At 40.4% G+C, this 16,624-nt stretch overlaps 1 protein-coding gene across 2 annotated transcripts in view; it reads right to left on the bottom strand.

Annotated features, from left to right (window-relative positions):
* Positions 1–16,189, bottom strand: part of INTS8 (integrator complex subunit 8) — a 56,493-nt gene extending 40,304 nt beyond the window's left edge. For both annotated transcript variants that reach the window (XM_008001139.3, XM_008001144.3), the window contains exons 1-8: positions 15,909–16,189; positions 14,440–14,614; positions 12,421–12,561; positions 12,049–12,120; positions 10,787–10,838; positions 7,625–7,807; positions 3,554–3,661; positions 1,572–1,727 (exon numbers count right to left, since the gene is read on the bottom strand). In XM_008001139.3, the coding sequence (XP_007999330.1) occupies positions 1,572–1,727; positions 3,554–3,661; positions 7,625–7,807; positions 10,787–10,838; positions 12,049–12,120; positions 12,421–12,561; positions 14,440–14,614; positions 15,909–16,038 (1,017 nt within the window). In that variant the 5' untranslated portion in view covers positions 16,039–16,189. The remainder of the gene's footprint in view (positions 1–1,571; positions 1,728–3,553; positions 3,662–7,624; positions 7,808–10,786; positions 10,839–12,048; positions 12,121–12,420; positions 12,562–14,439; positions 14,615–15,908) is intronic.
* Between the last annotated feature and the right edge of the window lie 435 nt (positions 16,190–16,624).

Below are 16,624 nucleotides of genomic sequence, written 5' to 3'. Positions count from 1 at the left end.
GGAGCAATACAGCAGCTTCGCAAGTGTGAGAAAACACACCTGTTATAGCTGCTCAACTACTACTTCATCAGCACTAAACAAAACCCACAGAGTTCATACTCCTGAATGTATAAGTGATGAATCTCAAAGATGCAACAAAATTGCTACTTTCCCCTTCTTAGCTACCCATTACACTATTTTCTGATTTTCATATTTTGGAACTTTATTAAAGTCACAGTAACATGTGCTTTTCTCTGGGTGATATTCCTAAGGTCTTGTTGGCATAAGTCTTACCACTCCAGTGAGGATTTTGTGTTTTTGAGGCAGGGTCTTTCTCTGTCACCCAAGCTGCAGTGTAGCAGTGCTATCATAGATCACTGCAACCTTGAACTCCTGGGCTCAAGTGATCCTCCCACCTTGGCCTCTCAAGTGCTGGGATTACAGGTGTGAGCCACCACGTCCAGCCAACTTGTTAAATAATCTGTATTTTACGATAATTGATCTCACCCTTCATAAACCTTTACTAGGGAGATGTAACTGAAAGACCTCTAGCCTTTATTAAGTTCACTTGTATCGATAATTAAACTTTAAGAAAGTTTAATTTTCTTTCCTAGGACAAAGCAATACTTTTAAAAAGGGCCAAAGACAGAGGAAAGAAGTGCCATCTTGTTTCCTGTCTTCATCTATTTTCTGTGAAAAACAAAAAAACCCTAGGTAAGAGAACTATAAAGCTGGAATAATACCCAATGGAGACACAAAACTAAAAGTTATGGCTTTATCATTTCATGATTCCTATTTTGAGTTAAACATGAATGAATGCACTGTTTATTCTCTAGAATGGAGGCTTTCCAATAAAGACTTTAAAAGCACAATTCTAATTCCCAGTTATTTTCATAACAAAACTGCAGACAAACACCCAGAGGTGTGGGGGGGGGGGGTGGGGGTAGGGGGTGTCAATAAAAGTCTGAAGAGACTCATTAAGGCCTTTTCATGAACCAAACCAAGATGGTGAGCAGGCTCAAGAGCAGGTGGGCTCTGTTTTTGTTAACAGACCATCCAAACCCACCAGAAAAACTGCCGTGTTCACTGTGCTCCCTTTCTCCTTCAGTCTTACTATTTGGAAGGGCTAATAAAGCTGGGCTACAAGCCACATGTCTAAAAGACACAAGACTTAATGTTTTGTAAAACTAAAGGCTATTAATATCTTAGCAGCCAACAATCCCAGCTGCAATCAAATGCACACACAACTAAAACCTGTCTACCTGCAATTTTTAAATGTTACAAGTTCTGCTTACAAGCATTTCTTACAAAATTTATTTAAAATAGGTCAACTCTATACCTTTAAGATAACAGCAATGATGAAGTAACATCTGTAGAATGCTTTGCCTTAGAATTTATGAACTATAACTTCTCACTAGATTCTCGTAAGAATCTTAGGAAATGGGATAATTATTACCATTATGTTACAGGCCAGTCTGACAGTGTAAATGACTTGCCCCAAAACGCATAACTGGTAAATGGGTGGGGCGAGGATTTGAACTTAGTTTTGTCTGGCTTCCAAAACTTCACTGCATCCCCCTCATACATCTTACCTGATAGTTGCCAGATCTCAAACAAATATGGACTTGACTATATGGAGTCAACTGTTGAGATGTACTGTCAGAAGAAGGTACAAGAACATCACATGCTTGACAATAGCCAGCTAACCGCTTCTCATCTATGGTACAATGAAGAGATAATGAACCTATCTGTAAAGTAAGAGGTATACACCATTATCCATTCATGTAATATAAACAATAGTCTAGCACCCCCTTAGCATATTTTAACAGTACAAGGAAATGCTAATGAAAAATTCAAGCCAGGCTGGGCACAGTGGCTCACGCCTGTAATCCCAGCACTTCGGGAGGCCAAGGCTGGTGGATCACCAGGAGTTCGAGACCAACCTGGCCATCATGGTGAAACCCTGTCTCTACTAAAAATATAAAAATTAGCCAGGCATGGTGGCAGGCACCTGTAGGCCCAGCTACTCCAGAGGCTGAGGCAGGAGAATCGCTTGAGCCTGGGTGGTGGAGGTTGCAGTGAGCCAAGATGGCACCACTGCACTCCAGCCTGGGTGACAAAGCGAGACTCTATCTCAGGAAAAAAAAAAAAAAAAGAAGAAAAATTTAAAACTGGAGGAATCAAAAAGCAAAAGGTTAAAGGTTTACAACAGGGGTCAAAAACTATTGCTCATAGGCCAAATCCAGCCTATGGTCTGTTTCTGTCTGTCTCTTGAGCTAAGAACAATTTTTGTGGGCTGTAAACTATGCAAAGGGGACAAAAAAAAAAGTAAGAATATGCACTAGAGACTGAATGTGGCCCAGAAAGCCTAGAATATTTGCTAACTGAATATTTGCTACCTGCCCCTTTACAAAGAAAGTTTGCTGAAGCTTAGAGTTTTCAGGACAACATACAAAAGGTGGACATGATTATCATACCAAGTAGGTATGACAAGACATTAACAAAGAGTGTTAACATTAAAAACAAGCTTAAAGGTTTTAAAAGACATATACCAGCAGAGATTTAAAGGAGAGAGCAAAGAAAGCATAATCATCGCTCAATTGGGAAGAACAGAAATGCTTCTACCCAAACAGGATTTTTTAAAAAAAGTTTGAAAAAATATGTAAGTTTTAAATTACTATACCTGAAATGCCATAAAATTAGAAACCAGATGAATTTCCTAGGCAAAGTAAAATGGGGATTTCTAACAGGTCTATCTAGAATAGCTAGAGTACTTAAACCTCTAGGGTATTTAATCAATATCTCTACTAAGAATAGCAGATTGAAGTGGGAATTTTCCCAGGCACCAGGTATACAAAAACCTAGTTATGTATATATACTTTACAATTCAGTCATCTGAATCATAAAAAGAAAAATGCAAATGAAAAACACAGTAAAAATGTTTACCCATATTAGGAATTAATGAAAGGCAAGTTTATAAAAGATACTGTATTTCACGCATCAAGTTAGCAAAAAAAAAAAAAAATTTGTTAAAAACTCACTGCTAACTGAAGTGCCTTGTGAGAAATTTACCTGGAAAGTAATTTGGTTTAATAAATTATAGCCTCAGAAAAATAAATAACCACTGACATGGTAATAACTGTAGGAACTTAAACGTATCTGAAATCTGAAGAAAAATTTAGGCTTCAAGATACAAATACTGCAGCTATATAATAAACAACCTAAATGCCCAAACATAAGGGAAATTACGTAAATCAGAGTACTTCCCCATAACATGATACATTTATAATGCCTAGTCAAAGATTTAAGCAAGATACAGAGTATTTACAATATGAGCTTAACTGTACAAAAACAGAGAGGAAAAAAACTGGAAGAAAATTTACTAGATTTGTAAAAGGGGTTATATTTCCAGATTATACTATTACAGATTTTTTAAAACCAGTTTTAGTACTTTCTTGAACTTCACATATTTATAATAATGAACATGTTTTTATCATCAGAAAAATCAAAGCCAAAAAAATGTATAGATGTTTTAAAGAACTGAATATTAAGTGCCTATTATGACTGGATTTACCTCTGCAATTAGTTCTTTGGTTCTAAAAAATTTTTCCCTGGCATTTTCATAGACAGCTGAATTTGTGGAGCCTTGCTGGAAGTATGCTGCGCCCAAATCATAGCACACCTGAAATAATAATGAACACCGATTTGCTTAACAATTTCTCAGGTACTTAAGAGCTGACAGAACCAAAACTGTATCTCAGGAAAACACAGAAGAAAAGATATAAAAAAATACATATTCCAAGGAGCAGTGCTATCATCAGTGTTCTTAGTCACAAGCAACATAAACCAACTCTGGTCAATTTATGCAGAATACTGATTTACTGAGTAGATTTTAGGTCGCCTACAGAATTGTTAAAAAGGCTAAAGAATCTGTCTAGAAAAAAGGGCAGGGGAGGCATGCAGTCAGGATGACAGCCAACACTAGTCTAGTGAAGAATCTCAACAGTAGATTCCACAGCTCCTGTCACCTGTAGCCACCAGGACCAGACCCTGAAAGCAACAGTTACACTCCTGCAAGTGCTGTCCCCGGAAACTAGATTTTACTGTCACTGTTGCCGCTACCCACCACCACAATGGTTTCTCCATCACCCTCAATGCTATGACTTACTAGGACTAGCTCCTGATTCAGTCTAAAAGAAGCATACCCATCTGTTTGTAAAACTTACGTGATATGCCTGCCCTCAAGCCAGATAAGGCTAGAGAAAGCTAGTATTGGGAGTTTTTAGTTTATTCTGTAAGAAGCAGGCTCTGCCTCCCGCAAGTCTGAAAAGAATGGGAATTCTTTTAACACAGGAGAGGGAAAAAAAAAAAAAGCTGAGGAGCCCCTCAAAAGTGAAGATGATGCACATCTACCATAACCTACTGGTTAAATTGAGAATCGTATGCTAACTATAAAACTTTTCCAGTCGTGTGTTTCTATGACAGAACTTGTATGTAAGATGTGGACACCAGGCAAAAAAGAAAATAATTTGTATGTTTTTCAAAAAGCTTATATTGACACCCGGAATTACCGAATGCAAACCTCAAAAGACTCAGATTATTTAGTTCAACTTGGCCATTTTATGGATAAGAATACAAAGGCCCAGAAAGTGACATGAAAAGCATATAAGCAAGTAGTGGAACAGCCAACGTTTGAACTCAGATTCCTAAGCTCGTAATATTCTGACTCGAATTTATTCTACACATGGCTGACAGATCAAGTCTTCTTGATCCGACTAAGAAGTCTTCAATTATTCCCCAAAACAGAAGACAGTTCAAACTCCTTGGCTTGATCTCTAAGGATCTCAGAATCTGGCCTAATCTCTCTTTCCAAACCTCTCTACTGTGCTCTATTTCAATCACACCAGCCTTCCCAAGTCCCCATTCACATGAGATCCTAGAAATATGCTTCATTCCACACCCCTTACTCCTTTTATACCACCAAACCTATCTTTGGCAACAGATACTTACTCCTCTTCCAAACTCCTAAGCTATAATCATGCCTGGTATTCATCATGAAACCAGTCTTCACTGATATGCTTTATAAATATGGTTCTGTCCAATTCAATGAAACCAGGTTAATGCTCCTTAGCTTCTACAACACTGCTTTGCACTATTTAGTCCACACTACATGTTTGGCCTTTTTTTTTTTCTGAGATGGAGTTTCACTCTTGTCACCCAGGCTGGAAGGCAATGGTGTGATCTCGGCTCACTGCAACCTCCTCCTTCCGGGTTCAAGCTATTCTCCTGCCTCAGACTTCAGAGTAGCTGGGATTACAGGCACGTGCCACAACACCTAGATAATTTTGTGTTTTTCGTAGAAACAGGATTTTGCCACATTAGCCAGGCTGGTCTAGAACTTCTGACCTCAGGTGATCTGCTCATCTCGGCTTCCCTTGGCTGATTTTCATTCTAGAGTTTCCTCATTTAGCATAGGGATGCTAAAAGAGCAAAAAATACACACATACACACACACACACACACCCATGCACATATATGCATACTATAGTTATATGTAATTCCCCTTTCTAGGCAAAGATAGACCGCAAAATACCAAAAAGATATTTTCAAGTATTACTCTAGCAACTGACTAGCCATTACAATGAGTTTAGAGGTTAACAAGTGGTCAATAGATTTACTATAAAAACAAAAAAGCCTGATAATGAAGCTGCCCTGAAGGGCAATAAGGCCTGGTTTTATTGGGAAAAAAATAACAATTTTTAAGTCTAAGGTAAATTTTAGCATTGTAAAGAACCTACTTTAAATATGATCTGGTGACTAACACCTGTAATCCCAGCACTTCGGGAGGCTGAGGTGGGTGGATCACCGGAAGTTGGGAGTTTGAGACCAGCCTGACCAACACGGAGAAACCCCGTCTCTACTAAAAATACAAAAATTAGCCAGGCAAGGTGGTGCATGCTTGTAATCCCAGCTACTTGGGAGGCTGAGGCAGGAGAATCATTTGAACCCAGGAGGTGGAGGCTGCGGTGAGCCGAGATCATGACATTGCATTCTAGCCTGGGCAACAACAGCGAAACTCCATCTCAAAAAACAAAAAATTATCATGCCAGGGAATGAGTGTTACCACTAATTTGCCTTTCAAAACACAGGAACTGTCACTCAGCTATGTAAGTAAAAGAACATTTGATAGTTTACCTAGCACACACAGATGTTTTATAGGACTTTTGATTTCAGGTTGTATCATCCACCATATTGTGAAAATCAGAAGTGTCATCAACTACTTTTAAACAGGTTCTGAAAGATTATGAGATACTAAGTACCAGTAACACTCCTATATGCAAGTTTCATCAGTGATTTTAAAAGGTTACCAAGTATCCTGTTATCCCAGCACTTTGGGAGGCCGAGGTGGGAAGGATCCCTTGAGCCCAGGAGTTGAAGACCAGCCTGGGCAACATAGGGAGACCCTGTCTCTATCAAAAAAAAAAAAAAAAAAAAAAAGGTTACGAAATTCATTACTCTTACTACTGCTGCAAACTCCAGCTCATCCGGCCTTGAATAAATGATTACCTTCAGCTCTAGAAACAGCTAATCTGCAAAGGCACCTTCCCAAAACTGTCATAACTATTTTAACCCCTTTCCAGAAAAGGAATTAGTGATAAAAGAAGCCATGCTAACTCATACGAATAAGGAAAGATAATACATTTTAGAAGGTACAATCCTAGTAGCCCCTCTCTAGGCAACTGAATACTTTAAAATTTTCATTTTACTAAAAGTTCTATTCTAGAAAGTAAGACGCAGAACATACAAAAAAAAAGATGTCAAGGAGTTCATAATCCAGTAGGGAAAAAGAAGATATAAACACATAATATAATACGTGACAACGAGCATCAACTGAAAGCTGTGAAAGGAACTAGGGGCCCAGAGTTAGAGAAAGCAAGCAAACTTAAGATCCCTGAAAAGCTAGACACTATCTCTTGAGGTCTAGATTTTTCAAAGTCTAGCACAATATTAGTTTTTATTTTCTTTTGGTCTATTAGATTTCTAATCATATGAATGAACTGTAAATCAATTACACATAACTGTATTCTCAGTACTTAAACTCTGTCTTCTAAACACAATCCGGAAACTATTTCAGAGACAACAGATGACATAAAATTTCCCTTCCATTTCTTTTAGAAAAATGTCAATTCTTATAAACGTATAAATTAAATACAATGCAGTTTTAATTGCATCTTAAGAGACAAAGGCAGAAATAAATTCTAATTAAAAATAGGAGGATGATCTCATATTAAGATTTTCCAAGGCCGGGCACAGTGGCTCACACCTGTAATCCCAGCACTTTGGGAGGCCAAGGTGGGCAGATCACAAGTCAGGAGATCGAGACCATCCTGGCTAACATGGTGAAACCCCGTCTCTATTAAAAATACAAAAAAATTAGCCGGGCGTGGTGGCGGGCACCTATAGTCCCAGTTACTTGGGAGGCTAAGGCAGGAGAATGGTGTGAACCCAGGAAGCGGACCTTGCAGTGAGCTGAGACTGCGCCACTGCACTCCAGCCTGGGCGACGGAGTGAGACTCTGTCTCAAAAAAAAAAAAAAATTTTTACCAAAAAATTGCCCTACATAAATTAAATATCAAATGAATACCTGGCACTGCATTTCTTCGGTTTTGACTTTCAATCCAGCAGTAGAACTCTCAGTTTCTCCATTTACCATGCCTGGTTCCACGGCCAATAAATCTAGAGTTCTCATCGTATGGACATAAAGATCCTTGTTTAATTTTAGGGCTGCTTCCAGTACCAAAATAGAATCAGCGGCTTGTTCTTTCAGCTACAGAAATCAATAAAAAAAAAATACAAAAATAGCAACTGATTATAATAACCAAAAATATTTAGTCTATTTAGTAGCTCAGTACACTAAGCTATTAAAAAAAAAAATTTTAACACAGCAAGAATACAATTAAATTTGTTGAAATAAAGTTACCTTAAATGAAAGAAAATAAGTTTCTATTGTGAGGTTAGAAAATATAAAAAACAGGAGGGCTCAGCATGGTGGCTCACACCTATAATCCCAGCACTTTGGGAGGCCAAGGAGGGCAGATCATGAGGTCAGGAGTTTGAGACCAGCCTGACCAACAGGGTGAAACCTTGTCTCTACTAAAAATACAAAAATTAGCTGGGCATGGTGGCACACACCTGTAATCCCAGCGACTCAGGAGGCTGAGGCAGGAGAATCGCTTGAACCCGGGAGGTGGAGGTTGCAGTGAGCCAAGATCACGCCACTGCACTCCAGCCTGGGTGACAGAGTGAGACTCCATCTCAAAAAAAAAAAAGAAAAAGAAAAAGATAATACAAAAAACATGAAAGACTGGTAACTTTTTTCTGTAGAAAAATTAATACTTTAGGTCAGGGGCAGTGGCTCAAACCTATAATCCCAGCACTTTGGGAGGCCGAGTGAGGCAGGAGGATCATTTGTGGCCAGGGGTTCAAGATCAGCCTGGCCAACACGGCGAAGCCTGTTTCTACTAAAACTACAAAAATTAGCTGGGCGTGGTAGCGTACACTTGTAATCCCAGCTACTCGGGAGGCTGAGGCATGAGAATGGCTTGAACTCAGGAGGCAGAGGTTGTAGTGAGCCGAGATCGTGCCACTGCACTCCAGTCTGTGTGACAGAGTAATATTGTCTAAAAAAGAAAAGTTAATGCTTTAAAGATTTAGCTGGTGGCTGTGCATGGTGGCTCACGCCTGTAATCCCAGCACTTTAGGAGGCCGAGAGGGGCAGATCATGAGGTCAGGAGTTCGAGACCAGCCTGGCCAATACGGCGAAACTCTGTCTCTACTAAAAATACAAAAATTAGCCAGGCATGGTGGAGCACACCTGTAATCCCAGCTACCTGGAAGGCTGAGGCAGGAGAATTGCTTGAACCCAGGAGGTGGAGGTTGCAGTGAGCTGAGATCGTACCACTGCACTCCAGCCTGGGTGACAGAGCAAGACCATCTCAAAAAAAAAAAAAAAAGACTTAGCTGGACACAGTGACTCATGTATGTAAATACCAGCACTTTGCGGGGTCTGAAGTGGGTGGAGCGCTTGAGTCCAGAAGTTCGAGACCAGACTGAACGACATGGCAAAATCACATCTCTACAAAAAATACCAAAATTAGCCAAGTGTGGTGGCACATGCATGTAGTCCCAGCTACTGGGAACACAGATGGGAAGATCACTTGAGGCTGGGAGGTGGAGGTTGCAATGAGCCAAGATCAGGCCACTGCACTGTAGCCTGGGCAAAAGAGTCAGACCCTGTCTAAAAAAGAAAAAACTTGCACTGTTTCACTTGATTTGTTCAAGGAATCTCTGTATGCTTCACTGTGCCAGCCATTTTATTAGGAACTAGATAACAACAATGAAATGATATAGGCTTTGGCTTCCACATCCAAAATACTACAGCATATTTGCTATAGTGAGATACAGATCGTGTCTTACCTTTTTCTCTCCTCACCCAGCCCCTATACCTCACATGGTAATCTGGAACATTGTTGGTGCTAATTACAGAAATCATTTCTAAATTACAGAAACTGTCAGGTTTCTAATTTTCCATTATGTAGATCAATTTAAAAATAACTGCTAGGCCAGGTGCAGTGGCTCACACCTGTAATCCCAGCACTTTGGAAGGTCACGGTGGGCGGATCACTTAAGGTCAGGAGTTCGAGACCAGCCTGGCCAACACGGTGAAACTCCATCTCTACTAAAAATACAAAAAAATTAGCTGGGCCCAGTGGTGGCACATGCCTGTAATCCCAGCTATTCAGGAGGCTGAGGCAGGAGAATTGCTTGAAGACAGGAGACAGAGGTTGCAGTGAGCTGAGATCGCATCACTGCATTCCAGCCTGGGCAACAGAGCAAGACTCTGTCTCAAAAAAATAAAAAATTAAAAAATATATATATATTATAAAAGTAATTTTAAAATATAAACTATACATGTTTGTCATAGAGTTTTTGGAAAATACAAAAGAATATAAAGACATCATCCGTAAAATCAGTTTCTCGTATCTACTAATGTATCATGAAATAGTCAAAAATAGAATCAATCAGTGGTAAAGTACTCTACTATTAAAACTGAAAGTCTACATGTGATTTAGAATACTACCTACATCCTAATAGTAAAAACCTTAATGTCACGGCACTTAGACCTTCACAACTCTCATGTCTCCAAGATTAGAAGATACATCTAAACATGCTTTAAAGGCAGGGATCCCCAACCCCCAGGCCATGGACTGGTACCAGGGACCAGGCTACACAGCAGAAGTGAGCAGCGGGTGAGCAAGAGATGCTTCATCTGTATTTACAGCCACTCCCCATCGCTTGCGTTATGGCCTGAACTCCACCTCCTGTCAGATTAATGGGGGCATCAGATTCACATAGGAGCACAAACCCTATTGTGAACTACACATGCAAGGGATCCATCTTGCGTCCTCCTTGTGAGAATTAATGCCTGGTGTTCTGTCACTCTCTCTCATCACCCCAAGATGGGACCATCTAGTTGTAGGAAAACAAGCTCAGGGCTCCCACTGATTCTACATTATGGTGAGTTGGATAATTATTTCCTTATATATTATAATGTAATAATAATGGAAATAAAGTACACAATAAATGTAATGTGCTTGAATCATCCTGAAACCATCCTTGCCCCCCGCCACATCCGGTTTCATGGAAATTGCCTTCCACAAAACCAGTCCCTGGTGCCAAAAAAGTGGGAACTGCTGCTCCAAAGTTGTTCCTGAAATGTTACTGTGTAACTGATGCCAATACTTACCACTTTCAAAATGTTTTCTGTTAGCTCTTTTTCCTGTTGCATTTGATTCATCCTAAAAGAGAAACAATTGAAAACAAAAGTATCAAAAGTTACTCTCAAGACTAAAAAATTCAAAACTTAAGAGCATCATTCTTGAAAGTCAGGTTCAATTTAAATAAGAGTGTTTTTAATGTTATTTATTTTCATGTTTGAAAAAACAAAACCCTCAACTATTACGACGCTTATTAACGTACCAGTATTTTCTCATTTACTTTGTTTGGGTTTTTTGTTTGTTTTTGAGACAGGGTCTCCCTGTCACCCAGTTTGGAGTGCAGTGGCAGCCTCAACCTCCCGGGCTCAAGTAATCCTCCCACCTCAACCTCCCAAAGTGTTAGGATTACGGGTGTGAGCCACAGCACCCAGTCTCATTTAGTCAATTTAAGAGCAAAACTTACAACAAAAGCTCATTTGAATCAAGTTAGAAACTATGCTCTCTAGCTCCAAATTTGGGTAAGCTGTCATGTGGAAATTAAGAATCAGGTTTAAAACTCCATCCTCTACTCCCCCTGCTTCACTTGACTAGCCTTAAAAATAAAAAATGTAAAAAAAAGGAAACCTCCAGATATGATCAACTTTTGTAATTGTACTCTAATATTTGCATGTATTAATTTCCCCATATACAAATGTATCTTTTCAAGACAATTTAATTAAATGAAAAAATATCAGGCTGGGTGCCATGGCTCACACCTGTAATCCCAGCACTTTGGAAGGCCAAGGGAGGTGGATCACCTGAGGTCAGGAGTTCGACACCAGCCTGGCCTACATGGCGAAACCCCGACTCTACTAAAAAATACAAAAATTAGCAGGGTGTGGTGGCACACACCTGCAATCCCAGCTACTTGGGAGGCTGAGGTGGGAGAATCACTTGTACCCAGGAGGCGGAGGCTGCAGCGAGCCGAGATCGCACCACTGCATTCCAGCCTGGGTGACAGAGTGAGTCTCCAGCTCAAAAAAAAAAAAAAAACTGTACAAAACAAAAAAAACCTTAGTGCTTTCAGATAAATGGCACAATTCCCAAAGCACTTCCCTTCTTAGAACTCTGTATCTAGCACATTACCTGACTCTCCAGCCCCTCTAACTCCTTCAAACAAACCTTCACACAGGCCTTCTGCCCTCCTATTCCTGTTCTACTTCTTCCATAGCAGAGCTTATTAAAAACTTGCAAACATTTTTAAAACTCTAATGAAAAAAGCGCCAAGTAAGGGTCATAGCCACCAACTTACACACTTAACTGAGGAGGTCCGGGTTTCGCCTGTTTGACTGGAAAACTACTTTGAACAATTGTCCTAATTGCCCTGAAGAAAAGACAGGAAAAGGAAAATTTCATACTTATAAATGTCATCTCAATTATTTTTTCAAGTACTCCTTAGGTTTGCATAAATTATCTGAAGCATTAAGTGATAAGTCATCCACATTTTTAATCAGACTGCCTTTCATCTATGCAGTCACAAATTTTCTCCACCATCAGACTCACAGTTCCCAAGATTTGAGAAATCCCTGCAACACAACGGGTCCATTAAAAGCACACCCTTGAAAGCCACAGTGCAATAAAACAGAGGTTGCCCAACACATTCCAAGTTTCTGAAAACATTTACCATCTATTGTAGAGAAGTACAGCCATGGCAGTGGTCGGAGGTAAAGTGGCCAGATCCATGTCTACGTGCTTCGTCCCAGGAGGAACTTTACTGATGCAGAGTAGTTCATTTAGTAGCATATTCAATACTGGAACAGACAAACTTAAAAGGAAGAAGCAAAACGTACATGTTTGCATGTTAATTGTGAAAGAAACACAAAATACATACAGAATTCCATATCCTCACTGAAAATACCTACTTTGTTAAGGAACCACATCTCCGGGTTTAGCTATCAAATGCTAAAAGATTTTTAAAGCTTTTTATTATGAAAAAACGTAAAACACAAAAGTAGACAGAATATAATGAACCCCTATGTACCATCATTTAGCAATTATCATCTGATGGCCAATTTTATTTCATCTCTACTCTTCCCCACTTCCCAAATCATTTCATCCATATATATTTCAGAATATATCTCAAAAAATTAACTCTTAATATAAGCACAATATTAATTTCGCATCTAAAAAATTAAGACTTGCTTACTGTCAAACAGCCTATCAGTGTTCAATTTTCCAGCTGCCTCATATATACCATACTTCTTTGTACCCATTGCTATCTGTTGATGTCTCTTCAGTCTGTAACATACAGGCTCCTCCCCTCAGATTAAAACTATGCTTTATGGTGGCCGGCGCCTGTAGTCCCAGCTGCTCGGGAGGCTGAGGCAGGAGAATGGTGTCAACCCAGGAGGCGGAGCTTGCAGTGAGCCCAGATCGTGCCACTGCACTACCTGGGTGACTGAGCGAGACTCCATCTCAAAAAAACAAAACAAAACAAAACAAAACAAAAACACTTTAAAAATTCTAATATTTAATGCTGAAGAATGTGGTTAAAAAGAGGATTTCTGAATACTATTGGTATGAGTATAAACTCTTTTGGAATGCAATCTGGCAATATCTATGTGTCTTAAAAATGTTTATACTGCATGATCCAGCAATTTAAGGAGCGATTCTAAGAATCCAACTCAAAATACAGATAAATTTATTTTACAGGCAAAGATATTTAAGTCCTGTGACTTATATCAGTGAAAAACTAGAAATAAACTAAATGACTGTCAATTAAGGAACAGTTAATAAATTATCCATACAAAGGAATTATCTCCAAAACATAAAAAAGGGGAAATGTTCATGATACTGCTAGGTGAAAAAAACCAGAAATCAAAACAGTATACAGGATACGATCACAACTCTAAGCCTATGGAGAACAAAGAACAAAAATTACATGAAAATGTTAAAAAAATACTCTCTCCTTCCCCAATTATTTCCTATTTTTTAAATTTTTCCCAACTTCCTATAAGGGATCTTTTTATATTGTGATGAGAAGGGAATAATAAATCATTTTCTAATCACAGCCTTTATTTATTTTTAAGCAAATAAGCACTGACTCTAATCAGCTGTTTTAACAGGAGACAGTGATTTATGACCAGTAAAATTAACTCAATTATTCAATAGCAAATCATCCATATTACACATCTATCAATTTTTATTCAGTTTCTTCAGATATGTAAAAGTCACTTGAGAAATTTACAATAGTTTAGGTGTGGATTTTCTCTAGTTACCACATCAAAAGTAATGTTATGCTTGCATATTTTATCAAGAACATATAATCTTTATTTTATTTTTTTTCCAAGTATTACTCTATCGCCCAGACTGGAGTGCAGTAGCGCCATCTCGGTTCACTGCAACCTCAGCCTCCTGGGTTCAAGTGATTCTCGTGTCTCAGCCTCCCAAGTAGCTGAAATTGCAGGCACCCGGCATCCTGCCCAGCTAGGGACAGGGTTTCACCATGATAGCCAGGCTGGTCTCAAACTCCTGACCTCAAGTAATTCGCCTGCCTTGGCCTCCCAAAGTGCTGGGATTATAGGCGTGAGCCAAGGCGCCCAGTCTGTAAGTTCTAAGAGCCAATATCACAAAAGCAGATATAGAAATAAACCAATACATCTAAATAGTACTTCAAATGAAATTTCACTGAAATCTTATATACCTTTTCTCTAATATGTCTAAGTCCCACTTCAAATGTGCAGCAACTTTAAGAGCAAGTAGTTTTAAAATACGATTTCTCTTGTTATCAGGCGGAGGTTGAACTTGGTTTTGTTCATTAACTGACGGTTTGGAAGCCTGTTCCAAAAACTGAACTATAAGTTGAACTGGTGCAGGATCTAGGATTTAAAATAAAATAAATTCTTAAATTTAAGTTTTAATTATGAAGATACAAAAGGATTCACCATTGGTTTTTGTTTGTTCTTTTTTTTTGCCACAAAAGGAATCCAAACAGCTGTGCTGTTAAAATGACTAAGGAATACCATATGTAAGAAGTGTGCTTGGGTGTTAAAGCAGATGAGGAAGAGTGGTAAGGAGGAAGGGTAACAGATTAGAGTGGAAGAAAGCAAAAAAAAGCACCTCATGGGGAAGAACATAACAGTCATAGATTTCTGGTTCTGCAAATAACCACTGCCAATTAGAAGAATGAGATACAAGCATTAGAACTACTATTTTGACACTTAATTAGGGGGGACCTCCATCAAGTGACCTCTCTGCACCTGTTTCCTCCAATGCAAAATAGAAGATACTATCACCTACCTCACAGGATTATTATGAAGATTAAATTAAAGGAGTAACAGATGTGAACAATTAAGCACAGTGCATGGCACCCTGAAAGCACTCAACAAGTATCTTTCAAAAGGAATGAATTAAGGGCATCATACAGGTGGCAAAATTGCCTAAGTACACTAACTTCTTACACAATGATCTCTATCAGTTAAGGCCAGTCTACGAGACTGAACAAGCCATATATAGATTTGAATTTAGAAAAACGTTATCCGAGGAACTTACCTTTTGGTGCCAATACCTTTTTGGAGAATGCCTGGAGTTTTCCTCCTCCGCCCCCATCACACCCATTTAACTGGGCTACTAATCATTATCATCACTATACAAAGCCATCTTTCAAATATGCAGCAGTTCCTGCTGTCAAAGATTTTCTTTTAATTTACAGCCCAACTTTGGAATAAGAGTCAATAAAATCCCCTCATTGAAGAACAAAATGTTTAAATAAGAACCTAAGATAATAACTAGCGTCAGGATCAGCATCCAACAGCTGATTTCTCCCCGTCTTCCTGAATTTATTCAGCTTGGGGTTCAGTGAAGGAGGGGTCTGGTCAGCCTCCCCGACCCAAGCAACCACAAGACCCGCCTCGCAGGCTCTAAAACCCCAACAGTAAAAAGGTAAATCGTAAAAAGGACCAAAGGGTTTGGGCTGACAGCGCCAAGCCCTCCCCTCCGGGGTTAGGAGAGCCTTTGTTTCGAGCTTTTCTTTGACCTCCACCCGGGCATGTTTAAGGCAAGCGAGGAGCCCGGCCGCAGCTTCGGTGGCTGAGAAGGCGGGGAGCGGATGGAAACCGGGCGAACGGCTCCGGTGGCGGTGTCCCGCTCCCCAGGTGCAGGCGCCGCGCTCACCCGGGCAGGGCTTGCGCAGATGTTTCTCCAACAGTGACTCCTCCAGCAGGAACTCAAACCAGCAGGTCTGCGGCGGGGTGCAGGGCCGGCTGGAGGTGGCCGCCTCCCGGTCCGCCGCCTCCGCGCTCATCCTGCCCCCGCCGCCGCTACCACCAGGGCCGCTTCCCGGCTCCAACCTGACACTTGGATGCGGGCCGGGGCCTGGGGTCTGCGGAATCCGACGAGAGAGAGGCCGCGCTCCGAACGTCCCGGAAACTCACACAATCCAAAATGGCGGCGCGGGTCAGACGGAGCTGCGAACCTGGATCCGCCTCCCCGCGCCACCGCCGCGCCTTCGGACCAATCGTTGTTCGGGTTGGAGAGGATAGGGGCGTGACTAACCCTCTAACCACGCCTCCTCCCGGTTGCCATAGGAGACGGCGCCGCATGAAGCCGGGTAGTGGGTAGGCTTTCCCTGTTACCTGATAGTTCTCCAGCGAGAATATTTTGTCAATATTTTGAGAAATACGGGCCTCAATATTTTCGTAAAGGCGAAGCGATGGGTTCTAGCTGTGACCCAAGCAAAGTTTATCTCCTGTGCTTTCAATTTCCCCGTTTTCATTTCTGAGATTTCCTCGCACCTGGGTCCTCTCCGCAGATGCTCCCGCTGTCCTGCGGAGAACACCAGCTTCCTACCCGCTTCCTGGACGGATGGCAGCATACAGTGATATCCAGCT

This window comes from Chlorocebus sabaeus, chromosome 8, assembly GCF_047675955.1.
Source record: "Chlorocebus sabaeus isolate Y175 chromosome 8, mChlSab1.0.hap1, whole genome shotgun sequence".
Classification (NCBI taxonomy): Eukaryota; Metazoa; Chordata; class Mammalia; order Primates; family Cercopithecidae; genus Chlorocebus; species Chlorocebus sabaeus.
The sequence above is the reverse complement of the archived record's forward strand: the minus strand, read 5'-3'. Positions and strand labels throughout refer to the sequence as shown.